General features: G+C 45.4%; 1 protein-coding gene across 1 annotated transcript in view; it reads right to left on the bottom strand.

The window, feature by feature from the left end:
* Positions 1-24,008, bottom strand: part of rem2 (RAS (RAD and GEM)-like GTP binding 2) — a gene marked incomplete at its 5' end in the record, with an annotated part of 63,238 nt that overhangs the window by 12,815 nt on the left and 26,415 nt on the right. Inside the window, one exon of the mRNA XM_080777234.1 lies at positions 4,392-4,569. Coding sequence (XP_080633360.1) covers positions 4,392-4,569 — 178 coding nt within the window. The remainder of the gene's footprint in view (positions 1-4,391; positions 4,570-24,008) is intronic.

Genomic DNA, 24,008 nt, shown 5'->3' with positions numbered 1-24,008 from the left:
CATGCCTACGACGTTTAAGTTGAGAAAACAGAACAGAACAACTACATCAGAATAGCATTTTGATGGAGCGTGGTATACGTTTTGTGTTTGTATAATGTATAGAGGCATCGGCCTTCAATAACAACCCCCGGAACCCCCTCAAGGACCCCTGGGCGTCCGTCCCTGGGGCCCACATTAATTCGGGCTGCTAGACTGATCACACACACACACACACACACACACACACACACACACACACACACACACACACACACACACACACACACACACACACACACACACACACACACACACACACACACACACACACACACACACACACACACACACACACACACACACACACACACACACACACACACTCCAAGGAAAATTATGCTAGTATACAGTATGTGTGTGACACACATACTAGCATAATTTCCTTGGAGGGATATTCCCCAACGCAGGTCCCTTTCTCTGCCCCCCCCACCCCCCCTTTCCCTCTTCACAGCTTTATCCCCCCATTCTATACCCTCATTTCCAATTAATTCTTCATTCCTCTCATCATATTGTACATACTTCTCTACACATGAGGAGCAGTGTCACCTCCTACGGCACACACAAGAAGTAAGAAATAGTCTAGAGTGTGTGCACGTGCGTGCGTGCGTGTGTGTGTGTGTGTGTGTGTGTGTGTTGCTGTGCATATACGCACATGCAATGTGTGTGCTGGGCTGGCACATCTGTTATGTGCACACTGATCCACACACTTAAAGATAGTGACCCCCAGCCGTGAGAGGGAGATAATCCAGAAGTGTCAGAGACGTCCTGTCTGACAAACACAACCTTGAGAGGGCAGAGAGAGAGAGAGAGAGAGAGCTGTCGGAACACACACTGGAATGACATTTTGTTCAGGGATTAGCCCATTCTGACCTGAGATCAGATTCATACGAGGTTTCCACTGGACACACACTGGTCTGATGAACCCATTCTGACCTGAGATCAGATTCTAAAAATGTCAGTCGTTCTTCGAATTTTTTAAAAATAGCAGACCTACAAGCTCGTATCGCGCCACTCGGTGGCGCGATATGAGCTTGTAGATCTGCTATTTTTCAATAGGTAAAGCATAACATGATGCTAACACCAAAATGGGTGCCCGGTCAGAATGGGTTAGACAGCTAGGGGACGAGGGGGGTTGTATATAGCAAACTGTATTATACCGATATGATATTATGTTCACAAATGGAAGCCGATATGATGCTGAACGCGGGACAGGTGTGAACTTGAAGGCAGTCACGTCAACAGCAAATTGCTCCACTTTTACACCATTCTCCACTTTAGCACTTTCATCAACACCTGCAGGTGCAACGAACGACGCTTCCAATCAAACACATCCTGTAAGCCATTTTAAGTCGGTATTCTTATTGCGAACGCAGTGATTGCGAACGCAGTGAGAACTTACTATGAGACCTAGCAGATCATGTCTGTCTGTCTGTCTGTCTGTCTGTGTGTGTGTCTGTGTGTCCCGCTTTTGTGCCCATATATGGAGCAGAGTGATTTGTTTGTGATTGATGCAACACACTCCATATTTGGACGTATAGCTGTTTGGGGACTCCTTATATGGTTATGGCTACTTAAAAATAAATCTTAAAAAAACCCAAATATGTACGAGCTGTGTTCGCTTCCCACGTTTGCGCGTCTTACTTGTAGCAACATTTGTGTCAGGATTTATGTATTTGTTGCAAACCAGACTTCATGTAACCCGGCCGTCACATACACAAAAGTACGAGTACAATGGTTCAGATGCATAATTTAGGAACGAACACATTGGGTTCATATCCAGGTCTATGCTGTGACTGTACGTACGTTCCACCTCCCTTTCTCCGCTATGTCTTACCACCAGCATTCTACCGCAACGCGGGGCCCACCGCATTTGAAATATTAATGAAATACACACTCATCTCACTCACTATATGCATAATATAACCAGATAATCGGAAAGGGTTCACCGCGACTGTGCGGGTTCGATTCACGGTCAACATGTTATAGGCATGTGTGACTCTCTTTTCCTTGCGCCGCACTGTGAGCTTATGTGGAACACGGATTATATGGAGACAGGCGGCGTAATAATTAAAGGGACACTTCACCCTTTTTGCAAAAAAAAACAGTGTCCATGACATCAGAGACAACAGGCTCACTGCTACAATCTAAAATATCTAAAACCACATATTACACACATAAATACCCCCAGGAAAGTGATCTAAAGCTTCTAAATGTCATTAACATATATTTTTTTGCAAAAAGGGTGAAGTGTCCCTTTAACAAAATGCCTTATAATGTGCACCCATTAACTTCCTATTAAGGTCCTTCATCAAGTGCTGGCTGAATAGCAGCTGAACCCAATTATAAACATCAATCAAGTGGAGTTGTAGTAGGTTCCTTTTACAGTATAGGCTTTTACAGTAGGCTCTCCCTGCATGTTCTTCTGCGTAGTGGTGTAGTTGGGAATTGAGTGAAACAAAACACAACAACAACTAAAAACAGCTTACACACCCAAAGAAGTCAATAGCATTATACTATACTACTATACTTCTTTCCGTTTTGTGTACAAATATAGGTACTGTATACACATTTTTGTCAATAAAAATGTCAGTCAATCAGAAAACACAATCAGGTGCAACACTAGCTCTGGTCCATAGCCAATGCTTCTATGATTCATGCCCTGCATTAAGGCTATGCTACTTTCGCTTTCAACTCTCACATGGAACTCAGACCAGCCTCTCCTCTTTAGCGTAAATAAAAAGAACGTTTTTAGCTACTCACAAAAACAAAGGCGGGTTGTGTCAATAGAAAGACTACTTTCCTTAGTGGACACACTCTGAGCCCCCCCCACCACACGTATAAACGGTAATTTTTGGCCAAAAAGGGATTTTGTTTCCACCGGGAAAAAAATACTTTTAGTTACTCCAATGCGCCCTCTACCGATATTGCCCAGAGAACTGAACTCATACAGAATATTTCTCCTCCGGTGGAAAAAAAAAAAAAATCCCTTTCTGGCCAAAAAGTACCGTCCACTAAGGAAAGTAGGCTTTCTAATGACACTAACCCGCCTTTGTTTTGGTGAGTAGCAAAAACGTTTCTTTTTAAATACGCTAAAGAGGAGAGGCTGGTCTGAGTTCCATGTGAGATTTAAAAGCGAAAGTAGCATAGCCTTAATGCAGGGCAGAATCATAGAAGCATTGGCTATGGACCAGAGCTATAAGTGCAACACATGCTTCCTCTTCAGTAGATTCTTTAAGCCAAGACCATGTTTTAGTGTTGCTATATTATGGCCAGCTGCCAAAGAGCTTGTGGGTAAACAGATCTCAAAGAACAAGCCACTCTGCAGTAAATGATGACACTGATGTAGAGAAAGTGAGCTCTGAAATCCACGAGAGCCAGAATTCATTTCTGGGAGAATGTTAGTATATCCACACAGCGCTAGTCACGAGTCACGATACCTCGAGAGGAGAAATGATTTGGCTGATGAGATTGCCGCGGGGGGGTATTCGTGCTATACACATGTACCCGAGGACACGGAGACAAGAAAATCCATTCTGCTGATCAAAGACAAAGCCTCGAGAGGGCCTCTAATGGAATTTGGACTTATGAGGTGACAAAATGGCAAAACACAAAGCAAGGGGAAGGGGATAAACGGAACACCCAAAGAAGAAAGGAAAGATGGAACAGAGAGAGACGGCCAATTGGAGAAAGCGTTTGGGCAGTGGGGGACACAAACAACTGTGTCGTCGGATGGATTAGCTTTTTCTAATTGTTGGCAACAGAAGCAAACACAACAGATTGTTTATTTGAAAAAAATGTACTAAGTAACTAAATGCTCTTAATTTCAAAACGTATACATCTTACTCTAAAGATTTGTTTGGGGATTCTTCTGCCTTTATTGATGGTGATTTTTCTGCCTTCATTGATAGTTTCAAGTGAAGACTGACAAGAGGGACAGAAAAAGCGGAGACACGCACCAAAGGTCGTCATGAATGAACGGGACTCGAACATGCCGTCAGGCCAGAGCCTATATATGCGCCTGGACCACTAGGCCACCGGGTGCCCCCATGTTTATGTTAATCTAATCCGATTACAGTTACAGGCTGCGTTACCTGTAACGCGTTACTCCCAACACGCCGGTGTGAGTTTGCATGATCATGAGAGTGCATGTGTGTGCGTGTGTGTGCGTGTGTGTGCGTGTGTGTGTAGGCTACTACGTGCTTGCGTGCACATGGAGGATGGGAACCGCCCGCTATGGACGTCCAAAGTATTGTGTGTCCTTGTGACACACGATATAGTATATTATATATATATAGACGAGCTGACAGGTGTAATATTACAGTAGTTGCCCCGCCCCTGGTCCACTGACTCACCTTCGGTGCTGATCTCCCGCGAGCGGACAAGGTCACTCTTGTTCCCCACCAGGATGATGGGCGTGTGTGGGTGGGACTCCCTGAGGAGGAGGCGGAGCTGGGCCGTGCGGTGGAAGCTCCGCCTGTCAGTCACCGAGAAGACGAGGATGCACACGTCGCACTGCAGGGTCGTCAGGTCCTGAAATACGAGCAGAGCAGGGGAGGGGACACGCGTTACGTCAGGTCCTGAAATATGAACAGGGGGAGGGGACACGCGTTACGTCAGGTCCTGAAATACGAGCAGGGGAGGGGAGGGGACACACGTTACGTCAGGTCCTGAAATACGAGCAGAGGGAGGGGAGGGGACACACGTTACGTCAGGTCCTGAAATACGAGCAGGGGGAGGGGACACACGTTACGTCAGGTCCTGAAATACGAGCAGGGGAGGGGAGGGGACACACGTTACGTCAGGTCCTGAAATACGAGCAGGGGGAGGGGACACGCGTTACGTCAGGTCCTGAAATACGAGCGGGGGGAGGGGACACACGTTACGTCAGGTCCTGAAATACGAGCAGGGGGAGGGGAGGGGACACGCGTTACGTCAGGTCCTGAAATACGAGCAGGGGAGGGGACACGCGTTACGTCAGGTCCTGAAATACGAGCAGAGGAGGGGAGGGGACACGCGTTACGTCAGGTCCTGAAATACGAGCAGGGGAGGGGAGGGGACACGCGTTACGTCAGGTCCTGAAATACGAGCAGGGGGACGGGAGGGGACACACGTTACGTCAGGTCCTGAAATATGAGCGGGGGAGGGGAAGGGACACACGTTACGTCAGGTCCTGAAATACGAGCAGAGGAGGGGAGGGGACACGCGTTACGTCAGGTCCTGAAATACGAGCAGAGGAGGGGAGGGGACACGCGTTACGTCAGGTCCTGAAATACGAGCAGAGGAGGGGAGGGGAGGGGACACACGTTACGTCAGGTCCTGAAATACGAGCAGAGGAGGGGAGGGGACACGCGTTACGTCAGGTCCTGAAATACGAGCAGAGGAGGGGAGGGGAGGGGACACACGTTACGTCAGGTCCTGAAATACGAGCAGAGGAGGGGAGGGGACACGCGTTACGTCAGGTCCTGACATACGAGCGGGGGGAGGGGACACACGTTACGTCAGGTCCTGAAATACGAGCAGGGGGAGGGGAGGGGACACGCGTTACGTCAGGTCCTGAAATACGAGCAGGGGAGGGGACACGCGTTACGTCAGGTCCTGAAATACGAGCAGAGGAGGGGAGGGGACACGCGTTACGTCAGGTCCTGAAATACGAGCAGGGGAGGGGAGGGGACACGCGTTACGTCAGGTCCTGAAATACGAGCAGGGGAGGGGAGGGGACACGCGTTACGTCAGGTCCTGAAGCAGAGGAGGGGAGGGGACACGCGTTACGTCAGGTCCTGAAATACGAGCAGAGGAGGGGAGGGGACACACGTTACGTCAGGTCCTGAAATACGAGCAGAGGAGGGGACACGCGTTACGTCAGGTCCTGAAATACGAGCAGGGGGAGGGGACACGCGTTACGTCAGGTCCTGAAATACGAGCAGAGGAGGGGACACACGTTACGTCAGGTCCTGTACGACACACACACACACACGTAAGACCAGGATATACACGTCACACACACTCCCTCTGCCAACCTGGGGAGAGCAATGGACTGACCTCATGCTTCCTTCTATGCATGAGGAGTCCAAGCTACTTTTTTTTTCTTTTCTGAGGCCTCTTTTAAAAAACAATTGAAAACATTCATGTTCAGACAGGCATTTGGTCACCTATAACACTGTTTTTCTACTGTTTGTGTTTTTATCTGTGTGTTTTTATTGTCCTTTTTGATGCTAGTTTTTCACTGTTTATTCTGTGATAATGGCTGCCTGCTGTTGTTACAGTTTTATTTTTGTACTATTGTAAAGCACCCTGTGCACTCGTGCTGAGAAGGGTGCTATATAAATAAAGGTCATTCATTCATTCATTTCACCTGACAAGGGGGAGTTTCGCCGGCTGGACGTACGTAGCGCGTGGAAGGAACACGTACGTTATTCCAACCAGTTACCAGTACATACCCTATAGGGGTAGGCAGAGCCTGAGATATAGACAGAGTCACTTCATGGGGCCAGTCCAATGGCGGCTCTTCTATGGACTTCTATTGAGCATGGGGACAACCAACTGGGACAAGTCCTGGACCGGAAGTAGGCCGAGATGCATTGGACTCAGGAAACAGCCCAGCTTTAATGATCTTAAATCTTCTTAAATCTTAAATCATCTAAGATCTTAGATCTTAAATGTCTCATAGGAGGGCTGTGGGCAGTTCAGAAACCGTCCTCCAGTGACATCATCGATGGGGAATACAAGCTAATAGAAACGGCAGGCTTTCTAGTACTGAAAAGTTGCAATGCGAAAATGGAAGCCATGGTTCTCACGATAATTAAAATATAAACATTTTTGTAAAAAAGAACTTGTCATTGGAGGACATCATCACAGCCTTCCTATGAGACACAGACTGAGTAGGAAAAAAATCGTGCCATTTTATCAAGATTATTAGGACCTATTATATGAAGATAGGTTGAAAAGTGGTGAAGTGGTCCTTTAATGTAACTATACAGAGCGGGTTAATTTAACCGTAACAGTGGACCTGCATGGGGCCCACCGATTATTTACTATTTTAAGTTTTTCAATTAATCTGGTTCATTCGTCTTAGTACAGTACTTCAATAAATAAAGTAAATAAATGTACTTAGTTACGCACGCACGCACACACGCATGCACGCACGTACGCAGGCGCTTGCTCATCCTTCTCGTGTCTCTCCTGAGAACACAGCAGGGGCTCACACACACTCACTCACACACACACACACACACACACACACACACACACACACACACACACACACACACACACAAACGGCAGATACGGTCAAGTTTGTTCTCATGATTCCGTCCTTACAGTTTGGCTCAGCACCAACAAAGAAATGGAGGATTATTTTTCTTTGAATCTCTCTCTCTCTCTCTCTTTCCTCTCATCCTTTTCCCTCATATGCTTCTCGTCGCTGTCTCTACTTCCGTCCCTCGCCCACCCATCTCTCTGTCTCTACCGCTTTACTGGGGGAACGGTGGTGGACGGTGAATGTCAAAGGTAAATGCAATATGCGATTACGATTTCAATCTTTCAAGTGCGCTCCTCTGGGAGGATTAGGTCCAGTATGTCTGTGTTGTCCAACATGACAGCTGCTGATATATTCTTTAGCAGGCCAGAATTATGATTTTTTTTTTTTCATTTGGAAACTACCTTAAAACTACGTACATGTTGTACAGCATCACAAGGTCTAGTCAATAACAGACATGATACACCTCTCCTCTCCCCGAATACCAGAAACCTAAGTATCGAGGCACACGGACTCAGCGATGTAGTCAGACGACATTTTATCCGACCGTAAATATGAGACGACTAACACAAGGACAAATGAATGTTTGTTTTGACTGACATTCACTGCCTGGAGAACAGCTGATATTCACTGTCCTCATGGCTAAGGTCAGGGCAGGCTGGAGAGGCTTATCCCATTCTGACCGGGAACCCATTTTGGTGTTAGCATCATGTTATGCTTTAGCTATTTAAAAATAGCAGATCTACAAGCTCGTAGCGCGCCACCGAGTGGCGCGCTACGAACTTGTAGGTCTGCTATTTTTGAAAAATCGAAGAGCGACTGACATTTTTTAGAATCTGATCTCAGGTCAGAATGGGTCAATCAGACCAGTGTGTGTCCAGTGGAAACCTCGTATGAATCTGATCTCTGGTCAGAATGGCTTATTGGCTGGCATCAGCCAGAGAGCGGGAGTCTATCCCCATTTCACAATAGACCCCTGTGGCTGTGGGATGGATGGATGGCTGCAGGGTGGAGTGCAACAGCCATCAGTTCCCAGTAATTACTCCACAACTTGCTGCACCCAAGCAAGCCATATATACACACACACAGAGTTGGTGCTTGGCTCCAAAACTATGGAATGAACTTGCATCAGAAGAACTGCAGACTCACTCACAGACCCCAGTTTGTGCGTGCGTGCGTGTACGTGCGTGCGGTAAGAAAGGTAAGAAAGCCTTCTAGCATGAAATTCTCCTTTAATAGCCTATACTGGAACTAAAGACAGAATTCAATCAAATACTCGTGGGCAGAATTCCATGAAGTGAAAGACATATTGATTGAAAGGAGCCTTTTTTTTCCCAAACAATGATTAATGAACAATGGAGCCAGCCGCGATGAGCGATGGGTTGACAGAAACGGTATGGCAGCAACATAAACAGCTATTAGCAGAGACGTGCACACACAGACATCATCATCACACATCAGCCCCTGCCTTTTTACCCGTCTGTAAAACAACTGCCCTCTCCAGACCACGAATGCAGCGTTTACTACACGGTGAAAGAAATACAAATGCCCTCCTCTACCTTTCCATGCCATATACCGGAAGGAAGGCAGCATTCAGGAGAATTGCTTTTCTCCTGAACTTGAACACAGTATTTTCTCCTGAACTTGAACACAGTATTTTCTCCTGAACTTGAACACAGTATTTTCTCCTGAACTTGAACACAGTATTTTCTCCTGAACTTGAACACAGTATTTTCTCCTGAACTTGAACACAGTATTTTCTCCTGAACTTGAACACAGTATTTTCTCCTGAACTTGAACACAGTATTTTCTCCTGAACTTGAACACAGTATTTTCCGTACCGGACCGTACCGTACCGGACCGTACCATATCGCATTGTATCGCATCATATCGTACATCCATGACACTACTGAAGGTGAATTCCTAACCTCCGGAGAGCTTTAGAGATGTAAAAAAAATAAAGAAGAAAATCACACATATCCTGCCTGGTGGCCAGCGGGGACCAGCCCGCAGCCCCCCGAGAGCAGGAAATGCATGAGGAGCCCCTGGCACTCTATCTCTCTGACAGAGTGCAGGGTAAGGGGGGGGGAGGGGGGAAACAAGGAGCCAAGAAGAGACTTATAGAGGAGAGGACGAGAGGGGCTACTGGCGCGGAAATGAGCTCGGCCACCTGTCACTGTCTGGTCGAGTGATGGGAGCCGGAGTGGAAGGTGGAGGGGGGAAGAGAAACGAGAGAGAGACAGAGAGAGAGACAGAGAGAGAGAGAGAGAGAGAGAGAGAGAGAGAGAGAGAGAGAGAGCGAGAGAGAGAGAGAGAGCCAAGCTTTGTGGGCATGAAGAGGAAGAACACAGGAGTGAACATCGATTGTAGGCGTTGTGGTGAAGGGCTCTCGGGAGGAAGATTGTAATAAAGTAATCAGAATGGGTTAATGTCAAGCCGATGGAGACACGTACAGTATACAGTATATATTCTCTCAAGCAAAGCCTTATCTCTTCCATAATAATAATAAGTTAATTTGCTCCAGACACAATTCTGAAATTCAGCCCGTTAAAGATTTGAGAATCCTATACCGGAAAAGCTCTTCGGACAGGAAAGGTATAATATTACTGTATGAAATAGGAAAATGTATTCCCGCTCTGCAGCATAACCGTGGCAGGCCATTGCGATGCTAAAGCTGTGCATGTCTGTCTTAAACCCGGCGATAGACTATAGCGTATAGAAGATATGGCGACCGTACAGATTAAAGAAGAAGACACCGATAGTTATTAGCGATGTCTCTCCGTCTGCCTTTTTACCTAGTCTGTAAAACAACTGCCCTCTCCAGACCACGAATGCAGCGTTTACTACACGGTGAAAGAAATGCAAATGCCCTCCTCTCCTTTCCATGCCATACCGGAAGGCAGCATTCAGGAGAATTGCTTTTTTTCCGAAGTCTCCAGAAATTGAACACAGTATTTTCTCCTGAACTTGAACACAGTATTTTGCGTTGAACAAATTTGTTTAGAATTCCATGTCGTATATACATACATACACCGCATCTCCACTAGCTAAACAGTGCTGGGTTGCGCTCCGAAATCTAGCTGATCTACATACAAGCTCTCAACGCATCACAGCGCGACACGTTGTGAGCTTGTAGATCTGCTATTTCTGCCCAAAAGTGCCCTCTTACGGTATTTCAGCCCCTGCCGCTCTAAGCCATGGACTTTTCCCACAGCTAAACGAAAGAGCAAACGACTAAACATCTGTTCAAAGATTGTTTGTACAACCACTTCAGAGACTCTACACATCCACGTATGAGAACAGCATCCTCAGGTTAGCAAGGAATATCACCTCCAATACTAGCCACGTTTTGTATGGAGAGTACCTGTATAGGTCGCTGCCTTCTAGTGACTGAATTTATACTCGAGAACAGTCTTATTTTGAAATCGGTTTCACTCGGAAACGGAGAAACAGGAAGTGTAAAAATCGCTATATGCAACATGTCCCGCGAATGTTATTTAATACACCCAAAACGTACATTTTGTAACCGGCGATCATATACGGTAGCATTTATAGAATCGAGCAGCAAATCAAGCTTTGTTTTGATCAAAAACGCAGCCTGGAACAAGAATCCAAGATATTCGGATTCAACAATCCTAGCAAAACAATCCGTTCCCTTAGACAGCAAAACAATCCGTTCCCTTAGACAGCATAACAATCCGTTCCCTTAGACAGCATAACAATCCGTTCCCTTAGAGAGCATAACAATCCGTTCCCTTAGACAGCATAACAATCCGTTCCCTTAGAGAGCATAACAATCCGTTCCCTTAGAGAGCATAACAATCCGTTCCCTTAGAGAGCATAACAATCCGTTTCCTTAGAGAGCATAACAATCCGTTCCCTTAGACAGCATAACAATCCGTTCCCTTAGAGAGCATAACAATCCGTTCCCTTAGACAGCATAACAATCCGTTCCCTTAGACAGCATAACAATCCGTTCCCTTAGAGAGCATAACAATCCGTTTCCTTAGACAGCATAACAATCCGTTCCCTTAGAGAGCATAACAATCCGTTTCCTTAGAGAGCATAACAATCCGTTCCCTTAGACAGCATAACAATCCGTTCCCTTAGAGAGCATAACAATCCGTTTCCTTAGAGAGCATAACAATCCGTTCCCTTAGACAGCATAACAATCCGTTCCCTTAGACAGCATAACAATCCGTTCCCTTAGAGAGCATAACAATCCGTTCCCTTAGACAGCATAACAATCCGTTTCCTTAGACAGCATAACAATCCGTTCCCTTAGAGAGCATAACAATCCGTTCCCTTAGACAGCATAACAATCCGTTCCCTTAGACAGCATAACAATCCGTTCCCTTAGAGAGCATAACAATCCGTTCCCTTAGAGAGCATAACAATCCGTTCCCTTAGACAGCATAACAATCCGTTCCCTTAGACAGCATAACAATCCGTTCCCTTAGAGAGCATAACAATCCGTTCCCTTAGACAGCATAACAATCCGTTCCCTTAGAGAGCATAACAATCCGTTCCCTTAGACAGCATAACAATCCGTTCCCTTAGACAGCATAACAATCCGTTTCCTTAGACAGCATAACAATCCGTTCCCTTAGACAGCATAACAATCCGTTCCCTTAGAGAGCATAACAATCCGTTCCCTTAGAGAGCATAACAATCCGTTCCCTTAGACAGCATAACAATCCGTTCCCTTAGACAGCATAACAATCCGTTCCCTTAGACAGCATAACAATCCGTTCCCTTAGAGAGCATAACAATCCGTTCCCTTAGAGAGCATAACAATCCGTTCCCTTAGAGAGCATAACAATCCGTTCCCTTAGACAGCATAACAATCCGTTCCCTTAGAGAGCATAACAATCCGTTCCCTTAGACAGCATAACAATCCGTTCCCTTAGAGAGCATAACAATCCGTTCCCTTAGAGAGCATAACAATCCGTTCCCTTAGACAGCATAACAATCCGTTCCCTTAGAGAGCATAACAATCCGTTCCCTTAGACAGCATAACAATCCGTTCCCTTAGACAGCATAACAATCCGTTCCCTTAGACAGCATAACAATCCGTTTCCTTAGACAGCATAACAATCCGTTCCCTTAGACAGCATAACAATCCGTTCCCTTAGACAGCATAACAATCCGTTCCCTTAGAGAGCATAACAATCCGTTTCCTTAGACAGCATAACAATCCGTTCCCTTAGACAGCATAACAATCCGTTTCCTTAGACAGCATAACAATCCGTTCCCTTAGAGAGCATAACAATCCGTTCCCTTAGAGAGCATAACAATCCGTTCCCTTAGACAGCATAACAATCCGTTTCCTTAGACAGCATAACAATCCGTTTCCTTAGAGAGCATAACAATCCGTTTCCTTAGACAGCATAACAATCCGTTTCCTTAGAGAGCATAACAATCCGTTCCCTTAGAGAGCATAAGACAGCAGACTTTTCACTACCGTTTCCCCCCCCGCGTTTACTTCATATACACAGACGCGTGCAGAACACAGTTGTGAAACGTAATTTAAAAAAGAGACGTCAAAAGACGATCTGGGCGACTAAAGCCATTATGAGCAAAAGACGCCAGGCAGTTAGTGGTTAAAACCGTCTGTTTCCCAGACGGCCTCCGTCTAAACCCATTCTGCTAAACCCATTCGGCTAAACCCATTCTGCTACGGTCGCCCGCACAACCTTTTACCTTAAAATGTAGGGCAGGCAGGCAATAACATTGCGGTGGTTTATCAAATACAGCAAAGACAGGCATGCACTTGTCTTTACAATTGGTCACAGAAAATCATTTTGTAAAGCTGAATATTTTTACAGCTGAATATGTTTCTTTTTTTTCCAAGTTTCAAGTTCCAAAACACCTGAACGAAAGCTTTTTTCATTGTATTTTATAATTTCCATTTTCTGCTCGCCAATTAGTTTTCAAGGGTTATTCAAGCGACTGCACAGAGAATAATGAAGTGGGTTAAAATGGCAGAATATTTAACCCATTCTGACCTGAGATCAGATTCATACGAGGTTTCCACTGCGGACACACACTGGTCTGATTAACCCCATTCTGACCTGAGATCAGATTCTAAAAAATGTCAGTCGTTCTTTGATTTTTCAAAAAATAGCAGACCTACAAGCTCATAGCGCGCCACTCGGTGGCGCGCTACGAGCTTGTAGATCTGCTATTTTTCAATAGCTAAAGCACGACATGATGCTAACACCAGAATGGGTACCCGTTCAGTATGGGTTAACTACAGATGGTCAGGTGGAAGCATTTGGGAATTGTCTGTCTAGAAAGAGTAACTCAAGACGAGGTCCATTCCCTCGCCCAGTCTTCCCCCACTCGCTCTCTCTTGGCAGCGTCCCTGTTCACTGAGCAGACCATCTGTTAACACCTACCCCCCTTACACACGCGCACACACACACACACACACACACACACACACACACACACACACAGTTTGTGCAATAATATACATACAAACAGACAGACACTTCTTCAGACTATTATAATCAATAAATGAAAACATAACGTACACTTGGGCCGGGCATTCTTTTGTAAACACGCATGCTTAGAATATTGGCATTTGTCAGCGGTTTACGGCGTCATATCAATACAAATATAATTGTACACAGTGCACAACCACCACATGAACAACGTACAGTACAGTACAGTACAGTACAGTACAGTACAGTACAGTACAGTACAGTACAGTACAGTGTTTGGTACATGTCTTTATTGATCATTTCTGATCATTGATCCAGCTGGCAGACGATAAACTGATTGACTGATGCTGCCGACACCAAAAGCGACATCGTTACTTGACAACGATGGAATGTGGACATTGTCGACTCAACAAACGTTCAACAAATTGAACCACAACAAGGCAGCAGTGTGGATTTTGGCATAAAATGTCAATTTAGTATTAGTCATATTTTAGTCATCTGAAATGCTTTATGTCTAGTTTTAGTCGACTAAATCTACCGTTTGCAGGTCTTGATGCCGTCGTAACGGCTGATTTTACGCTTGCTGAAAATAGCCGATCTACAAGCTCACAACGCGTCACGCTACGATGCGTTGTGTTGCGTTGCGAGCTTGTAGGTCGGCTATTTTCATCATGCAACCAAGTGTAACATTACTTTAGTCTTTTACTTATAATGGATTGTCCACTCCCTTTCTAACATTTTAGTCTAGTTTTTATTTGTTGACGAAATTGTCAATATATTTAGTCTTTTTTCATCATAGTTTTAGTCATCATATAGCTTAGTTTTCATTGAATTTCCATTTAGTTTTCGTCAGTCAAAAAAGGTAGTCGATGAACATTTTCTGTCATAGTTTTTGTTGACGTAATCAGCACTGCAAGGCAGGTATATTCCGACCATAGACATTCCCTTTCCGGCCGGCTCTGAGGTGCGTGTCACAATTTAATTGAAGGGACAATTTTCCCGAGATTCCTTGCAAAACATTTGCCTTCAATGAACCCTTCCGCGTGCGTAACTTAAGTCCCGGAAAAGACGCGCTGTGATTGGCCAGAAGTCACTTGAGTGACAGCGAGAGACATGGAGGAGTCACATGAGTGACATCACTTGGGCAGTGACGCAGCGTGCCTTCAGCAAATGCCTTCAGCACTTCTAAATAAGAAAGCTGCCGAGAACTGTTGCTTTTTGTGTTCATTCTTTAATGTTTTCTGTTAGTAATCTAATCCCCCCCCCCTGGCTCTGATGTTGTATTCATAACTTTGATGTTTGTGTTTGTCTGTTTGTCTTAGTTTCGTATTGTAATGTATTGTAATGACCGTTATAAAGATTCATTAAGAAAAAAACGCCTCCAGCACTGCACTTCCGCTTGACTTCCTGCCTTCATTGGCGACACGTGATTTCCGACAGCCTCGAGAACCACGCACGAGCGGCGCAAAAGTGGATGCCAAAGGTACCTGACCGACCAAGCATCTAATGTCAGCCACCTTTTTGTTTCCGCACAATAAATAACCCATTCTGACCTGAGATCAGATTCTAAAACTGTCTTCTAAATCCTGACAGTTTTCTGAAAAAGCTATGTTTTATATGTCAGTCGTCAGTCATTTTTCAAAAATAGCAGACCTACAAGCTCGTAGCGCGCCACTCGGTGGCGCGCTATGAGCTTGTAGATCTGCTATTTTTCAATAGCTAAAGCACGACATGATGCTAACACCAAGATGGGTTCCCGTTCAGAATGGGATAAACAGTACACAAAAGGTTAGTACAGGTGAGAAAAGAAACCCATAAAGGGCTTATACAGTACATGGTTCTCACCTAAGATAATAAACAAATAGTAAGTAGACAAAGTGACCATTCATACTTGATTGTCAAAAACCAACATTTCGATGATCCCTCATCGGAAAAATGTCTCCCTAACTTCCCTAAAAACAGACACAGGACGTGACACACTGTTGTGAAGATACTGCTGATACTACTACTCTCTGATTCTTAATTATTCCATGTTTATTCTTAGTTTTTTACAGTACTGCTATTCTCATTGTTAGGTTTGCAAAAAATACTACCTGCAGCACTGCCTTAGGAACAATACAGTACATTCATCTTACTCTTATGTAAATGTACACAAGATGTATAGCGATAAAGAAACCTTGAAAGCTTTAACCTTAACGATACCACGCCTCCTTTTCACCCTGATAAATTATTGTCCATTCACACAACATACGTGTGCGTGTGAAGAAAGGGAGACGGAGTGCAACCATTAGTACAGTAAATGCACACAGATTACAATCTCTAGATTTCCCTGTAGTTACTACAGCTTTCGGTTGTTTTGTTTTTTTACATGCTTTTTCATTTCTTGGAACAATTATTTGATGAGATGACATTCTAAAAAATGTCTTCTACATCCTGACAGTTTTCTGAAAAAGCTATGTTTCTATGTCAGTCGATTTTTCAAAAAAAGCAGACCTACAAGCTCGTAGCGTGCTATGAGCTTGTAGATCTGCTCTTTTTCAATAGCTAAAGCATAACATAAAAATGCTAACACCGAAAGGGGTTCCCGCCCAAAATGAGTTAATTAGCTATATTCACATTTATTTTATTGGAGCTCCACTTATAATGCTCAGGAGCTCAGGCGCAATTAACACCTCCCTCCAATCAAGTCACTTCAGAAATCTTGCCCCGCTTTTATCTCACATTCTGCGTATTTTCCCCCCATTTCTTCTTCTCTCTAGTCTTTCCTTTTCACGGGCTTTGTAGGGGTTTGTCGTACCCAGGAGTTAAGCCATTCTGACCGGGCACCCATTTTGGTGTTAGCACCATGTTATGCTTTAGCTATTGGAAAATAGCAGATCTACAAGCTCATAGCGCGCCACCGAGTGGCGCGCTACGAGCTTGTAGGTCTGCTATTTTTGAAGAATCGAAGAACGACTGACATTTTTAGAATCTGATCTCAGGTCAGAATGGGTTATAATCAGACCAGTGTGTGTCCAGTGGAAACCTCGTATAAATCTGATCTCAGGTCAGAATGGGTTAAGCCCCTTTCGGAGAGCCTGAAAGACGTCCCGTTCTCTCAGTCTGTCTCTGGATGTCTGCGCACACGTCTTCCTCTGAGGCCGTCTGTGAATGACTACTTTGTCCATGTTCATGCATGCAAGTATGCCTTTGTATGCATGTATGTATGTACGTGTGTGTAAAGTTGTTTGTGAGGGGCTTACAAATGGCCGGCCTTTCCAAAAGGAGAGCCGAGCAGTTATAGCTAGAGGTATATACTGCTCAGTTTCAGCCATTATACTAGGAAGCCGCTCAATTTGGAGGAGGCGTTGTTTACTTTATCCATGATGTATGTCTGCTGTAACCTGACGCTGCCAGATGAGGGCGGTATTGCGGAAACATATTCCCCAACACAACACTCATCTGGGATCTCTGACGGAGTTGAGCCCTGAGTCAGATCTGCTTCGTACCGAACCAATCAGCGTGAGCTAAAGGCGGGATGCGGATGTGACGGTATATAGACACGTCGATATGATTGGTTGTGTTTGCACGCCCACACGGTGATAGACAGACGCTCCCATCCAATCATCTACCATGTATCTTGAAAAAAAGGAACAGCCCCGTCATCGAATTTGCTTCCGCGATCCCAGATCCAAATAAGCTGTGAAACAAATTTGTGTAGCAAGCTTTTTGGATCTGGCAGCGTCAGGTTATGTCTGCTGCCCTGTGTCCGACATGTCAGCTGTACTGTATGTAACGATGCTTTGCCGTCCATGCACGTTGTAACTGGCTGCTCTCCTACTGTCAAACTGCACTGGCAGTCCTTTTTACAAGGTGTGTGTGTTTGTGTGTGTGTGTGTGTGTGTGTGTGTGTGTGTGTGTGTGTGTGTGTGTGTGTGTGTGTGTGTGTGTGTGTGTGTGTGTGTGTGTGTGTGTGCGCGTGTGTGTGTGCATCCCGCCACAACATATTCCCCACTGGAACACCGTGCCTGCTCTAATAAAATACTTCACAGCGGTTGATATAGCAAGGTCAGCACAAAGCAGCTTAGAAGGTTCACATGTAAATGTGCCCTCGTCTCCCCCCGTCCCTACACAATGCAGGGCACACTCAGAAACATGCAAAAACATGCAAAACTTATACACACTGTACATAAGTTATATCCGGTACATGGAAACACTATTAAGCAACCATGTTCCTTCCACAGTATAGTCCTAGACTGAATTCATTATTCATTATTAATTGGATGTGTCCCCTTTAGTTGGAGTATTGCCAAGTACTGGATATTTGCACATGTATATTTGTACATTTGCACAGCTGGAATTCATCCCCTATATTTATTAACCCATTCTGAACGGGAACCCATTTTGGTGTTAGCATCATGTTATGCTTTAGCTATTGAAAAATAGCAGATCTACAAGCGCATAGCGCGCCACCGAGTGGCGCGCTACGAGCTTGTAGGTCTGCTATTTTTTGAAAAACGAAGAACGACTGACATTTTTAGAATCTGATCTCAGGTCAGAATGGGTTCATCAGACCAGTGTGTGTCCAGTGGAAACCTCGTATGAATCTGATCTCAGGTCAGAATGGGTTAACCATCCTAACCCTTAGTAACTAGGATCAGTGGGGAACTATAGAACAGCGCCGCAAGGGAGCAGGTGGGGTTCAGTGTCCTTTTAGCCTCGCGTTGCCAGACTGTTTGTTGCCTTTCGGAAATTTTCAAATGCTTCGGTCATACTCATACAGTCTGGAGCCTCCTCCCCACTTCCGTTTCGTCTTTACAGTCGCGCAACATGTTTCCTAACATGAATAGAAATCATCTAAGCATATATATATCTTACAGCTTATCAGAAAAGGAATTACAAAAATAAGCTCTGAAGATCATTTTGAATTGAGTATACTCGGATTTCGGAAGGTGTAGTTCCACATTCAGAGATTGTAAATGGTGCATTTATATAGCGCCTTTATCCAAGGCGCTTTACATAGATGGTGCATTACATTCACCCGTTCACACACGCATTCATACACCGATTGCGGCGGAAGCCATGCAAGGTACCAAACCAGCACATCGGGAGCAATTTGGAGTTCAGTGTCTTTGCCCAAGGACACTTCGACATGTAGCCAGGAGGAGAGCCGGGATTCGAACCGCCGACCCATGGATCATTGGACGACCTGCTCTACATCCTGAGCCACAGTTCGCAGTGGAATAGTTGTCTGGCTACGCGAGGCTATAGTGTCCTTTCAACACTAAGCCAGGAGCAGCTGGGGATCGAGCCGAGAACCAAACCAAACTCTTCAAATGTTTCCACACGGTTTAAACATTGAACACTGCGTGGTGTAATGTTGTGTCTCCCTCTGTAATGTATTTTTGTCTGTCATTGGTGTTTTATGTGTGGCTGTATAGCTGGGGTGAAAGCCCAAGACAAATTTCCCTTGTGGACAATAACGTTTACCAGTTGACCTTGGGAGATTCTCCTCAGTCTCTATTCTTGAGTGAATCATTTAGTGACTGTCTGACTTGTGAGTCTACATTTCCAATAGAAAACTGATACTGCAGACAGGAGTTCTCTCTCCGCCTCCCGTCATGTCACTCTTCTGGGCTGCGGTTACACCGCTCTTTTCATGTGACTTCTGGAATCAGTGGAAACGCAACGCAAGCTCTGTGATCAAATTATAGCAGTTTATATTTCATGATCCTGTGCGATATGTAAAGCTGAAGATAACATCTCTGGAAAATGGCACTTCGTTTTCCTTCATACTTTGCAGTTCTCGTGTAAATGAATGTTTTTCTAGCCCCTATATTATGGTAAATGGTAAAGGGGTGCATACTTAGTTTAGACTAGTCATTGTTTAGACATGGGTTAAGGTTAGGTTTAGATGTGCTGCCCCGTGGGAGGTTAGGTTTAGCCGGGTGAGGGTTTGAGATAGGTTGTAGTTGTAGGACTAATGACTGGTCTAACCAATGACTGTGCATTTATGTAGCGCCTTTATCCAAGGCACTTTACAGAGATACAAGTGCATTACATTCGCACACACATTCACACCGATGCCGGAGGAAACCATGATGCAAGGCACCAACCTGCACATCGGGAGCAATTAGGGGTTCAGAGTCTTGCTCAAGGACACTTCGAACTAGGAACCTTCCGGGTACCATCTGGCAACTCTACCCCTGAGCCACCATCGCCCCAAACACAGTACCGACTAACAGCAAGCGGCAGTGTGCTCTGGCGCCCTGCCATGGAGGAAGGCATCCCGTAGTAGTAGTATATAATATAACACTATTATGGCTCAGTCCATCGTATCTCAACAATATCCAGCACCTGGTCGAGAGAGAAATGCTTCCGCCTGACATACTGTAATCCATCAGGAACGTGCACACATACAGTAGACATCAAAGGGCCCTTTTTACCCGTCTGTAAAAACAACTGCTCTCCTCCAGACCACGAATGCAGCATTTACTACTGCGGTGAAAGAAATGCAAATGCCCTCCTCTCCTTTCCATGCCATACCGGAAGGCAGCATTCAGGAGAATTGGTTTTCTTCAGAAGTCCCCTGAACTTAACGCAGCATTTTGCTTTGAATTTATTTTAATTATAATTCCATGTCGTACACCACATCTACACTAGCTAAAGAGTGCTGTTGCGCCCCGAAAAAGGCTGATCTACAAGCTCTCAACGCGTCCCGCTGCGCGACGCGTTGTGAGCTTGTAGATCTGCTAGTTTTGTCCAAAAGTGCCATCTTACGGGATTTCAGCCCCTGCCCCTCTAACACTCTCTGCACGTCCCTGACTATCCATCCATCCTCCCTCACACCAACAAGGCATTATCCGGCGATCCGTTTGTGCTCTCCTACTACCAGCGAGCGAGCATGATCATAACATGGGCAGGAGGCAGGAGGCAGTCTCTGTTTGTGCTCTCCTTCTACCAGCGAGCGAGCACAATCATAACATGGGCAGGAGGCAGGAGGCTCAGTCTCTGTGGGTAAATGTCAGAGCGCTGGAACAAGACAAGCCTCATGAAAGAGCACAGACTCAAAGGATGTGACAAGAGGTTCACTCCTCCTCCCGGTGTCCAGGACAATAGAGGGAATAGAAAGAGAGTCTGTGTCTGGCAGTGGTAATAATCGTCGTGTGTGTCGTCGTGTCCTAGTATGGCGGCTCTCACAGGGCACCACGCACAGCAACTGCAACTGGAAACGTCCTATGTCAGAAGAAAAACGTCATACTCCTCAAAATGGACCCACTGGAGAACTTGTAGATCAGTGAGAAAGTAAAGAGCCGACTCTCATGTGTATAATGACTCGGAGCCTTAGTTTACAAAGTTTAACCTCACGACCAAAACTTGAAATAGATTAACATGAGCCCTTTCTACCTGAACAATTGCTCGCTCACCTTAGCAGAGGTAAAAAAGATCATTTGTTATATCAGAGCTTTATTGATTACAGAGAGGGCCAATTTGTCCACCCTCCACAGAATTGGAGTAATGGACACTAGATTCCATCCATACTGTATCGACTGCCTCATGTGATGTGATGTGGCCTCGCGGCAAACACGCCTGGGGATCTAATAATTAACCCATTCTGACCTGAGATCAGATTCATACGAGGTTTCCACTGGACACACACTGGTCTGATTAACCCATTCTGACCCGAGATCAGATTCTAAAAATGTCAGCCGTTCTTCGGTTTTTCAAAAATAGCAGACCTACAAGCTCGTAGCGCGCCACTCGGTGGCACGCTATGAGCTTGTAGATCTGCTATTTTTCAATTGCTAAAGCATAACATGATGCTAACACCAAAATGGGTTCCCGTTCAGAATGGGTTAGACTCTAAATGCGTCAAATGAAGATAAATAAACATTTATTGAATTCGTCTACGATATGCGTACAAGCAATAGATCTTTGACATATTTCCAAGTCTCTCTTTTTTTATGTGTTGACAAATATTGGGCACATACAGTACATATTCGATTTGAGGTTTGGCACGAGAAATTAGAATAGCCATTGATTTAGCATGAATAATAAGAAATTCTAATGGCATACACAAGCTTTGGTCCCGTGTAAGCAGACGTGATAAAGAGCGGACCTCCGACAAAATTCACGGACGACAAAAGAAAAAAAATCAATGAATTAGACTTAACGTAATGTGGGAGTTTCTTATACGCAACTAAATCTGAGAGAGTAAACGGCTTATAGTGAATCAGGCCCGCATTGTCTTCAATTTCAGTCAGACAACTCACGAATAGATTTACCAATATTTATTACAGAATGAGTAATGAGTGTGCATTGTGATATTTGACTTGGCGTTCGGCTCTGCTGGATTTTCTCCCTGCTCGGCACGATTAACCCATTCTGAACGGGAACCCATTCTGGTGTTGGCATCATGTTATGCTTTAGCTATTGAAAAATAGCAGATCTACAAGCTCATAGCGCGCCACCGAGTGGCGCGCTACGAGCTTGTAGGTCTGCTATTTTTGAAAAAATCGAATGAACGACTGACATTTTTAGAATCTGATCTCAGGTCAGAATGGGTTAATCAGACCAGTGTGTGTCCAATGGAAACCTCGTATGAATCTGATCTCGGGTCAGAATGGGTTAATCAGACCAGTGTGTGTCCAATGGAAACCTCGTATGAATCTGATCTCCGGTCAGAATGGGTTAAACATCTGCAGTATACTTCATTTACAAGAGGTCTACACAATTAGAGAACGTATAAAGAATTGTTATTTTGATCAACATTTGCCAAAAGCATGTGGAATTGTAGACAAAACCGTATCCAACGACGACTAAATATTCTTTAGGTTTGGGTCCGAGAGGCTAAAGGCTCATACATACATAGTCTGGCTTTTTGGTGGTTAGGTGACCACCGAACTACAACGTGACGTCACTGAGGTGACCACCGAACTACAACATGACGTCACTGAGGTGACCACCGAACTACAACGTGACGTCACTGAGGTGACCACCGAACTACAACATGACGTCACTGAGGTGACCACCGAACTACAACGTGACGTCACTGAGGTGACCACCGAACTACAACATGACGTCACTGAGGTGACCACCGAACTACAACGTGACGTCACTGAGGTGACCACCGAACTACAACATGACGTCACTGAGGTGACCACCGAACTACAACATGACGTCACTGAGGTGACCACCGAACTACAACATGACGTCACTGAGGTGACCACCGAACTACAACATGACGTCACTGAGGTGACCACCGAACTACAACATGACGTCACTGAGGTGACCACCGAACTACAACGTGACGTCACTGAGGTGACCACCGAACTACAACATGACGTCACTGAGGTGACCACCGGACTACAACGTGACGTCACTGAGGTGACCACCGAACTACAACATGACGTCACTGAGGTGACCACCGAACTACAACGTGACGTCACTGAGGTGACCACCGAACTACAACATGACGTCACTGGGGTGACCACCGAACTACAACATGACGTCACTGAGGTGACCACCGAACTACAACATGACGTCACTGAGGTGACCACCGAACTACAACATGACGTCACTGAGGTGACCACCGAACTACAACGTGACGTCACTGAGGTGACCACCGGACTACAACACGACGTCACTGAGGTGACCACCGAACTACAACATGACGTCACTGAGGTGACCACCGAACTACAACGTGACGTCACTGAGGTGACCACCGGACTACAACATGACGTCACTGAGGTGACCACCGAACTACAACATGACGTCACTGAGGTGACCACCGAACTACAACGTGACGCCACTGAGGTGACCACCGAACTACAACATGACGTCACTGAGGTGACCACCGAACTACAACATGACGTCACTGAGGTGACCACCGAACTACAACGTGACGTCACTGAGGTGACCACCGAACTACAACGTGACGTCACTGAGGTGACCACCGAACTACAACGTGACGTCACTGAGGTGACCACCGAACTACAACATGACGTCACTGAGGTGACCACCGAACTACAACATGACGTCACTGAGCCGCGGTGAAGAGCAAACCACCGCCACCGCTCCAGCCCTTCTCTCTGTTTTTACTCACCACCTCAATGTTATTTTGCGGTGGTCAGCGGTGGTCGAGGTGGTCAGCTCACCACCCTGAAAATCCAGACTATGAATAGGCCTTTAATCTCATCAAAGGGTGGTCCGTGTCTTGAAATGAAAAGGGTGGAAAAGCACTGGCCTAAAGTCACCACAGGGCACCACTCTGTGTGACCATGTTC

Source organism: Protomyctophum bolini (genome assembly GCF_963924005.1).
Source record: "Protomyctophum bolini genome assembly, chromosome: 12".
Taxonomy (NCBI): Eukaryota; Metazoa; Chordata; class Actinopteri; order Myctophiformes; family Myctophidae; genus Protomyctophum; species Protomyctophum bolini.
This window is presented reverse-complemented; position numbering and strand designations above follow the sequence as displayed.